Source organism: Lacerta agilis, chromosome 12, assembly GCF_009819535.1.
Source record: "Lacerta agilis isolate rLacAgi1 chromosome 12, rLacAgi1.pri, whole genome shotgun sequence".
Classification (NCBI taxonomy): domain Eukaryota; kingdom Metazoa; phylum Chordata; class Lepidosauria; order Squamata; family Lacertidae; genus Lacerta; species Lacerta agilis.
Window position 1 is genome coordinate 21,512,827 of NC_046323.1, and position 8,996 is coordinate 21,521,822.

At 48.3% G+C, this 8,996-nt stretch overlaps 1 protein-coding gene across 1 annotated transcript; it reads left to right on the plus strand.

Moving 5' to 3' along the window:
• The first annotated feature begins 302 nt into the window (after positions 1-302).
• HOXA4 (homeobox A4) lies at positions 303-2,748 on the plus strand. Its single transcript, XM_033164965.1, has 2 exons — positions 303-1,092; positions 1,600-2,748. Exons 1-2 carry the CDS (start codon positions 393-395, stop codon positions 1,932-1,934), a joined length of 1,035 nt encoding a protein of 344 aa, XP_033020856.1. The 5' UTR covers positions 303-392; the 3' UTR covers positions 1,935-2,748.
• Positions 2,749-8,996: the final 6,248 nt, after the last annotated feature.

Genomic DNA, 8,996 nt, shown 5'->3' on the forward strand with positions numbered 1-8,996 from the left:
TGGCAGGCAGGGACTGTCCTGGGCTTGTCCACCAGCGTTTCATTTCCTGATCCGGGCTCTGCCAACCTCGTAGCAATTGGCCCTGCCGGTCAGGTGGTGGGGGTGGCACTGGCTTGTGTGTGTGTGTGTTTGCGCGCGCGTGTGTTCCAGGCTCTTTTGGTGGGAATTGGAAAGGAAGGGGGGAGCGGAGGCCCAAACTTTGGCAGCAGGCGCTTGACAACAGCAGCAAGGGGGGTTGGAGGAGGAGGAGGAGGAGGGAGGGAAGGAAGGAAAGAGGGAGGGAGGGAGGGAGGGAAGGAAGGAAGGAAGAAGGGGGAGGAGGGGAGGGGCCTCCTCGAGCCCAGAAAAACGACAACGCGAGAAAAATTAGTATTTTTGCACTTCACAAATTAATGACCATGAGTTCGTTTTTGATAAACTCCAACTACATCGAGCCCAAATTCCCTCCTTGCGAGGAATATTCGCAGCTCGGCGGCGGCGGCGGCGGCAGCGGCGGCGGGAGCAGCTATCACCACCACCACCACCAGAACCAGCCCCACCACCAGCAGCCCCATCACCACCACCCTCAGCCGCAGCAGCACCTGCGCCAGCAGCACCACCAGGCTCACCCCGGCCAGCCTCTCCCCGATTACTACCAGCGGCCGAGTAGGGAGCCCGGATACCAGCCGCCAGCGCCGCCGCCGCCTCCTCCGCCTCCTCCCCCTCCCGAGGCGCTGTACCCCGCGCAGCCACCCCACCACTACCCGGAGTCGCCTTATAGCTACAGCAGCCTCAGCGCCACTCCGGGCCAGGAGCAACCGCCTCCCGGAGCCTCGCCGCCGCCGCCTCCTCCGCCGCCCCTGCCTCCTCCTCCGCCACCGCCTGCTCCACAGACTCCCGCGCAGAAGGGCCACCATGCCCCGAGCCAGCCCTTGCTCCAAGGCCACGTCCCGCCACCGCCTCAGCCCCACCAGCGCCATTGCGAAGCAGCAGCGGCGACAGCGCCCGGGGGAATCCCTGCCTGCCCGCTCTTGCCGGACAAGAGCCTGCCCGGCCTGAAAGGCAAGGAGCCGGTGGTGTACCCTTGGATGAAGAAGGTCCACGTTAACACGGGTGAGTTGACCACCTTCTTCCAAGGGGAGCCGGGTTGGCTTGTATGTGTTTGTTTGTGTGCGTGGCGAGGTGGAGGAGGCTGGGCTAGGCTGGACTCCGATGTTGTGTGCATATACGTGTGTGTGTGTGTGCTGGGGCATTTCCTAATTTTAAAAAAGCGCGCACGCACACGTGAGAAGCCTTTTGTACTCGGGGCCCTTTATCAAGAGATTTACGAGACGCCAAACTGTTAGGGCAGTAATTATTGTCCCCATAAATTTAATCGCCCTGCCTGTGGCTCTGGGCCACGTCTCTTTGAAGCTTTTCTTGAACCCAAATGCCCATCACCATTTTTTATGGCTCCCCAATTGTCTCCTATTGTCACGAGCCTGTGAACCATTTTCTTCCCCGCTTCTGTGGCTAATCTAAACCCAGTGTCGAGTTATTATATAATAATGATAATGTTCCGTTGCCTTCTTCTCCTTTGTGTGTTTGCGTGTGTGTGTGTGCGCGCCTGTGTACGCTCAGTCAACCCCAATTACACTGGAGGGGAGCCCAAAAGGTCTCGAACTGCCTACACCAGACAGCAAGTCCTGGAGCTGGAGAAGGAGTTCCATTTTAACCGCTACCTGACCAGGAGGCGACGCATCGAGATCGCGCACACACTCTGCCTCTCCGAGCGCCAGGTCAAGATCTGGTTTCAGAACAGGAGGATGAAGTGGAAGAAGGACCACAAGCTGCCCAACACCAAGATGCGCTCCTCCAACCCCTCCAGTCTTAGCCAGCAAGCCAAAGCGTCAGCACAGCACCATCAGACACCACCACCCAGGGGTAGGGCGACCCCAAACTCAGCAGCGCTCTGATGGCCCGGCAGACGCAAGGACACCCTAACCCATCACACGTCCCGCTCCTGCCTGATTTAATTTGCCATAGGGACTATATTAAGGGGCATAAATCCAGAACAAGAACCAGTCACAGGGCACGTGTGTTAAAACCAAAAACCAAAAACAAACACCTTGGACAAAGTGTTCACCTTCTGTAAATATGACCTTTCCATTCCCACCATGTTTCGTTTTTTAATTTATTTATGGAAATACGGTCCACCTGCAGCATCATTAAAGAGTTGAGGATGGATCCTGTACCTAAGAAGGACCCTTTGTAGATATGTTTTAAGGTGTCAACATATGTTAATAAGTGACTTTGTGACATGTGTGTGTAAATCATAGACTTTGTCTTGTTTCGTGGAACATTCGTGGACTTTCAATTACAGACAGAAGCAAAGCCATCTTATGACGTGGCAGTATTTTGGAAGTTGCAGTGGGGAAGATGCCCAGAAACCCCAGCACCCTCCAGCCCATACCGACCAAGAAAGTATGTTTTCTGTGTAATAAGAACAAAAAAAGTGTAGTTTCTGCTGTAGTCGTGATACGTTATCCTCCCCCGAAGGTGCATTTATTACTTTAAAAAAAAGAAAAAGGAAAGTACACCAATATTGCTATAAAGGCTATTTCTGTCTTCGTGTCTTGCCATAGTCAAACGTCCGTGTGCGCAGTTTGTGAAATCTATGTGTACACATTTGTGAATGTGTGATGTATATATAATGTCCAGTGCTGGTAATAAAATAAAATAAAACAAAACCACACCTCTCTGTACAAAAATAAAACTTGAGGCACTAGACACACCGTGAGAAGCGTGCATTTGCCTAGAATGTGGCTTTGTTGACATAAACATGAAAACTCTCGAGGATGTCATGCGTACATGCTGTTCAACCCATTCCTTAGGAGAGGCCGAGTGCCTGCATTATAGCCGAATTAGTTTTATTACAGAGTAATGTTTCTCCTTCCCAAACACCCTAACCACTTTATGTGTAAGGAAGTCACATAGTTTTCTATGACGCTGGCTTCCACATAGGACCATAGACCAAAGCCCCTATGGAAACCAGAGTTGGGAGTAATTCCCATTGAAACAGGTTGCAGGGGGTGTCGTTGTAGATGGGCTGAATAGACTGCCATCCAAGTACCCCGTTTTAAGTGAGTTGTGGATCGGCCTGCGCAGCCTGCCCATTTCCCTAAGGAGGGGCTTCGGCTTAGCCACTCCTTCTACAGGATACAGTCCACTGTGTGTAGAACAAGAAAGGCGTCCCCCACCCCCCACCCCAAAAAAACCTCATTCATGATATGTTTCCTCTGTCTACACCATTGGGGAAAAATAGCTCTTTCCCGCCTTGTGTGAAGAGAAACGGGGACATTCCAGTAGAATGAAGGAAATAATAACAGTAATAGTAACACTGCACTATCAATGCTTAAACATACTGCAGCATCAGTAGTGACCCCTTGGTTTATTCTAGCCGCAACAACTTTCCACATGGGGGAAGAGGATCGAGTTGCAATGGCCCACCGCTGTTTGGCATGGGAACAAACCGGAAGCGTTAAAGCCGCACACCCAAAACATTATGGTAAAACCCAGATGATGCCCTTGACATGGAGGTTCATGGGGGGGAGGTCTTCTGAACAGCTTAACCAACCTATGCAATAAGTACAGGTGAAAGTTGCTAGCTCCCACTGTTGCACAGTGAGGCTTATTTCCAGGTAAGTGTGTCTAGGGTTGCACTCTTATAAGCAGCAATTCTTCAATCGCCTTCTGGAGAGTGGAATACAGTTCCGGGCCCTTTCTGATATCCAGAACTATCATCCGATGCTGGTTTATACTGGAGACTTAAATGGCGCATTGAGTCCAAAAGTCTGTAGACAGCTCAGACAGAACTGTGCTGGAAGCATAAGCAGATAGTTTAAATGTACCCTTCGTCCATTGGGCTGGGAAGGGTGACACCGCCATTTGAACAGTTATGGTCTCACTTGCCGTGCAAAAGAGAAGTAAACATTGCTGTGAGTAATCTGGAAGCGTGCGTCGAACTGAACAACTGAACTGAACCACCCTAAAGGAGTTCCTTTCTTATTTACTATATCCTTGAAGTGCCCTGTCCCGCATGTTTGTTTGCTTGTTATTAAGAAATAAAAGAGAATAGGCTGGAAAACAATATCTCCCCCTCTCCTCCCTGTTAACATGGACCTCTTTTGTCTAAAGTCTTTGTTTGGTCTGCCCTGGAGAATTCTCTTCTGCTAAATCCACTGGCGCTCGAAAATCAAGAGGAGTGTGTCCCAAACTGTTAAATCAATTATTAGTATTGAAGTATGATTGCGGATCTTCCCTGACTTCCGTAGTCTTACGCTTGAAGCACCCCCCCTTTCCCTCCCCCTCTTTCTCCATTGGGGGGGGGGGGAAGCCCGAAATGAAATCACGCTGAAAATAGCAATTTTACTAGGAATCATTAATCACCTCCTACAATAAATACTTCTTTGTAATTCAACAGCGATTCTGAAAGGCATTCTCTTGGAAAAAGGTCTGAGAAGACACGAAGGATTTTCCTGGGGAAAATGGGTTCATGCGACACAGTTGCTTGGCTGTGCCATGAAAATGTATACTTTCTGGGTGGAGAACCGAACGAAGACTGGAAAATGCTCGTGGCAGATCACCATCATTCAAGGTAATGTTTTTATTTGATTTTTGGGGTTGTTTTTTTTTCCTGTTTATGCCTTTCCCCTTGAAAACGCAGTGCGCTTCACTGTGATGTGTAGGTGTCCATGTTTTTTTTTTTTTAATAGCTTGGCTGCCATAATCGATGTAACAATAAGTTCGAAAACTACACCCGACCATTGTCCTGTTTGTGCGAGGGCAATGGGGAGAGTTCACCGAAAGGACAAATTTTCTATCCCATTAATTGTTTTTTTAAGAGAAGTAGACTGAGGCATCAAACCCTTGACCTTTAAAGGCAGGATTCTTTCTAGCTGCTGGACCTAAATCTGCTCCTCTTGCCCTGTTTTACACACACACACACACACACACACACACACACACACACACACACACTTATTGCATATTACCAAAGAAAGCTGCTCTGGATCCTAAAGGTGGAAGCTGCCTTCATGTTTCAGACAGAGTAAATGCAAATGTCAGTCCTTGAAACAGTCGGGCGTAAAAAGGTCTAAGTAAGCTCTAAGGCGTGCAACCACAACATAGCTGTCAACTTTTCCTTTTTTAAAAAAGGGAAATTCCCTTATCCCGAATAGGATTCCTCGCAAGAAAAGGGAAAAGTTGACAGCTATGAACCACCAGCAAGGGAGGAGGGCTAGAATTGTGCTGCTTGCCTCCCCCCCCCCCACTCAGAGATGTGGCATGCGCGGCGCAGGTTTGTTTGTTTACGTTTTTATTTTATTGCTGCCTTTGGGATTCACCCATGGCCAGCATCCAATGCTGAAGAGGGATTGCCACGTGGATTCCTGAGGAAGGGACTTGCCATTTTGGGTTGCAGCAGCTGCAGGACGAGATGGGTTTGTATGTAAGAGAAAGAGTAGGGAGGGAGGCCCAGACTGGTGGGATTTTGCTGGTTTCCGCACCATCTCATGCTGTCTAGATTTTCCCCAATTTTGTAAGCAGAAAGGGGGTGTACTTGGCGCTGTGTAGGGTATGGGGATTGCGAAGGACCGTTTCGTCTCTCTCTCTCTCTCTCTCTCTCTCTCTCTCTCTCTCTCTCTCTCTCTCTCTCTCTGTCGTCCCCACATACACACAACCCATCTTCAGGCTTTAGGTTCATATTTGCTAACTTTGAGCGTGTGAAATGAGCGCCGCAGGCCTCCCGACGATTCTACTAGTTCCACCACTCCTGGTCCAAGTCTTTCATGCTGGAAACTCTGCTCCCCACTGCCCCCCCCCCACTTATTTTCCTTTTAAGAGAAGTGCCCCTCGGTTTGCTTAGCTTGTTCGCTACAGAAATATACAAAACAGATCAATATCTTGGTGACACCATTTCACGGAGCAACCTTAGCGTGAACCGACCGGGAAGACCAATAAACAAGAACTGCGAGCTTTTGGATGTGATTTATAGTATGCGGAGAAGAGACATGTTTTTTTTTCCAGAAAGAGAAAGTACTGTAGTCCCTTTCTCCTACACTTCCATTACAAGAGAGACAGATGGACACCTAAGACAGAAGTGCTACTCTCCCGGCAGAGGCAATCTCTGAAGCGCAGGCTTGGCTAGGTTGAGAAGGAGGAGTAGGTGTGAAGATATTGTTCTTGCCCTGCTTTGAGGGAAATGTTAGCTTTGCAATTCTGCTAATTGCCAGCTCCCTCCAGAGCAGTTTAATTTACTCACTCCTTTGGCCATGCTGCGACCCAGGAGGATTGGGCCGCCAAGTTCTCTTAACTTCAAACTTTGACCCCATTTGTGCTCATTGGTGCTTTTGCCTGCATCATGAATAATAAGCAGTAGTCCCCCCTCTCTGTTTTAAAGCACATATTACTCCCCCCCCCCAAGAATCCTGAAAGCTGCCGTTTACCCCTCCAGAGAACTACAGTTCCCAGCACCTTTAACAAATTATGGTTCCAAGGATTCTTGGGGGAAGCGGGGATGTGCTTTAATTATATGATGCTCAGGCAACTGTAAGTTAGGCGCGTTGAAATCTGGGTTGAATCCAGCCTAAGGTACCTGCACTTGGAAGCCACTGAAATCGATGCGACAAGTCAGACATTAAGCCTGCAAGCCTAAACCCACTTACCTGGAAGCCACCCTCCTTGAATGCAATGGGGCTTACTTCTGAGTAGATTGCTCTGCTAATGCCTGAAACCAGTGGGCCCTAAATTAGATTAAACCCACTGCGCCTTAATTGCTCGCCAATCCTCATTGCATCTCATCCAATCGAGTTTTCGCCTGCCTCGCTTCCTTTCTGGAACTGGCCAAGGTGTGAAACACCTTTGTCTCCCAGGACTGGGTGGCAACACTCCTGCTGACCTCAGAAGAATAAAGTTGTCACCCCATCCGACCAGTTCAAAGGGAATACTGACTAAATAGCCGTGGCCGTTCTCTTAGAGACTCGCCTGCCTGATAGCCCTATGCGCCAGGACTTTTTATCAGGGGGTTCCTTGTTGTGATGAAAGGCGTGGGTTCCAAATCATGTCTGCTGCCCCAACCTGCTGCCACTGACAATAAAAAGTCGAATTCAAATGACTGATTCGGGGGCTCGGCCGCTTCATTCTGCCTGGGCCTGACAAGCCCCGCGTTATTAATGTCCAAATGATCTCCCCAGAAACTGAAAAGCTGTCAAAAACCGGCGAGATGATGAGGCCTAAATAAAGCAATAGAGAAGCACTGCGAGGGTAGATAAAGGTGTTGCGTCTGTTTTTCTCGGGTATTGAAATTTTAATCTGGCCGGGTTGGGGAAGGGAGGGTTGGGGGTGAGAGAGAGAGAGAGAGAAAGGATGGGATGTCACGTGACATTAAATAATTAATGCAGATCTTCACGAATGGATCTGTGACGGTCAGTTCTCACTAGTAGGAGTGATTCTTTCCGAAGTGAAAGGGAACTTCCTCTTTGACTTTCTTTCTTTTATATATATATAAGAACAAAAAACAAAACCCCAAAAGCATGCCTACCTGGTTTATCTTTTGCAAGGCTCCTTAAACTCCTTAAGCAAGCAATAAGGGGGATGAGGTCGGTAAGTATGCGCAGGCCGGTCGTGTGCCTGGATTGCCTTTCATTGTTTGCACTTGCCTTCCTTTTTGATAGGGGAGCCTTGACTTAAGCGACGGGGAGATTTACGAAATGTTAAATCTTTGTTGCAAAGCTGCCTTGTGGTCGCATTATGCCTTTTTGGTGATTAAACCTAAAGCGAGGCGAGGCGATTTGATAACGTTCGAGTACTAATTCAAACACTGTGGAAAGTTGCCGACCACAGTGCGGGAGTCCTGGTTTTTTGTGTGTTACCCCCCCACCCCGCAATTTGCCAGGCGTTCATAAATCACCGGCTCGCAGAGCAAGGCCAAGAAGAGAAACCGGAGAGGCGGCGGCAGCGGCAGAAAGCATTGTGAGGAAGGGAAGAGAGGCAGGCCGGGGGTGGGGGGGCGACGACAACAGAAGTCATAGACACATTTCTCTATGACTCATCATTAAGCAGCGCGATTTAGTACCCAGTTAAAGCACCGCAATTAATAGCAGAGTTTTGTGATAAGGTTCCCCCCCCCCCACTTTAACTCATGGCGTTTTTGTTAAGTGCTGAATTGCTACTTTCTAACTTTAAAGCTGCAAAGGAGGAGCCCTGCCCCCCCCCCACCCCAAGAGGTCTCTAAAATATCATAGCATGTAGCTTAATCGTCCCCAAATATGCCACCAAAAGCTATTGAATAGCACGGTGCTGATTTAATAGTAAGCGCATTAAGTGGTGGTTCTGTGTATGCTATTGCTTTCGATTGTATTACAGTTTGCCACGCGATGGGCTGTTTACGAAGTCGTTTGAACGTTAAACACCAAAGGACTTTCCCAGAATAGAGAACTGGTAGGATAGAGAGCGAGAAATATTATTATACCCTTAAATACTCCTTGGTATAGAAGCAGCTGTCTGGCAAAATCCGCCGCCAGTTCCAGAAATCGAAGCATCTTACTAATGGGGGAGTGCAATAAAAGCCCCCAGTAAGCGATCTAAACCTTCTCCTTTCTTTTGTCCTGCTAGATGCCTGCGTAGCACCAAATCTAAAATTATAATAGTCATTACCAAACGATCCAATTACCAAAAGCAAATTCTATCATGCCAAGTTCTCCCAAGATGAGATTTAAAACTTTTTTTCAGGCCTTCGATGACATTATTCCAAGAAACAGCACTTTGCAATTATTAAGCAGTCACTTTTGCTAGCCAGGCGAAGGAGAATCCAGCGGGACATTTTTTTAAAAAGGGGGGGGGGAGGCCTGTCAGTGGATTGCGGAAAGCGGGGCGAACATCTCATTGTTACTATAAATGATTAATAAATATATTTAAATAAAATTATTATTGCTTTGAGAAAGTCAATATCCTTATCTTCAGGCTACTTTTCTGCCAAC

What these genes read in the sequence shown, in the direction of transcription:
- HOXA4 (XM_033164965.1), top strand. Translation starts at nt 393, where the DNA reads ATGACCATGAGTTCGTTTTTGATAAACTCCAACTACATCGAGCCCAAA. An exon ending in GAAGGTCCACGTTAACACGG is followed by an intron (nt 1,093 to 1,599) that starts GTGAGTTGACCA and finishes GTGTACGCTCAG; the next exon opens with TCAACCCCAATTACACTGGA.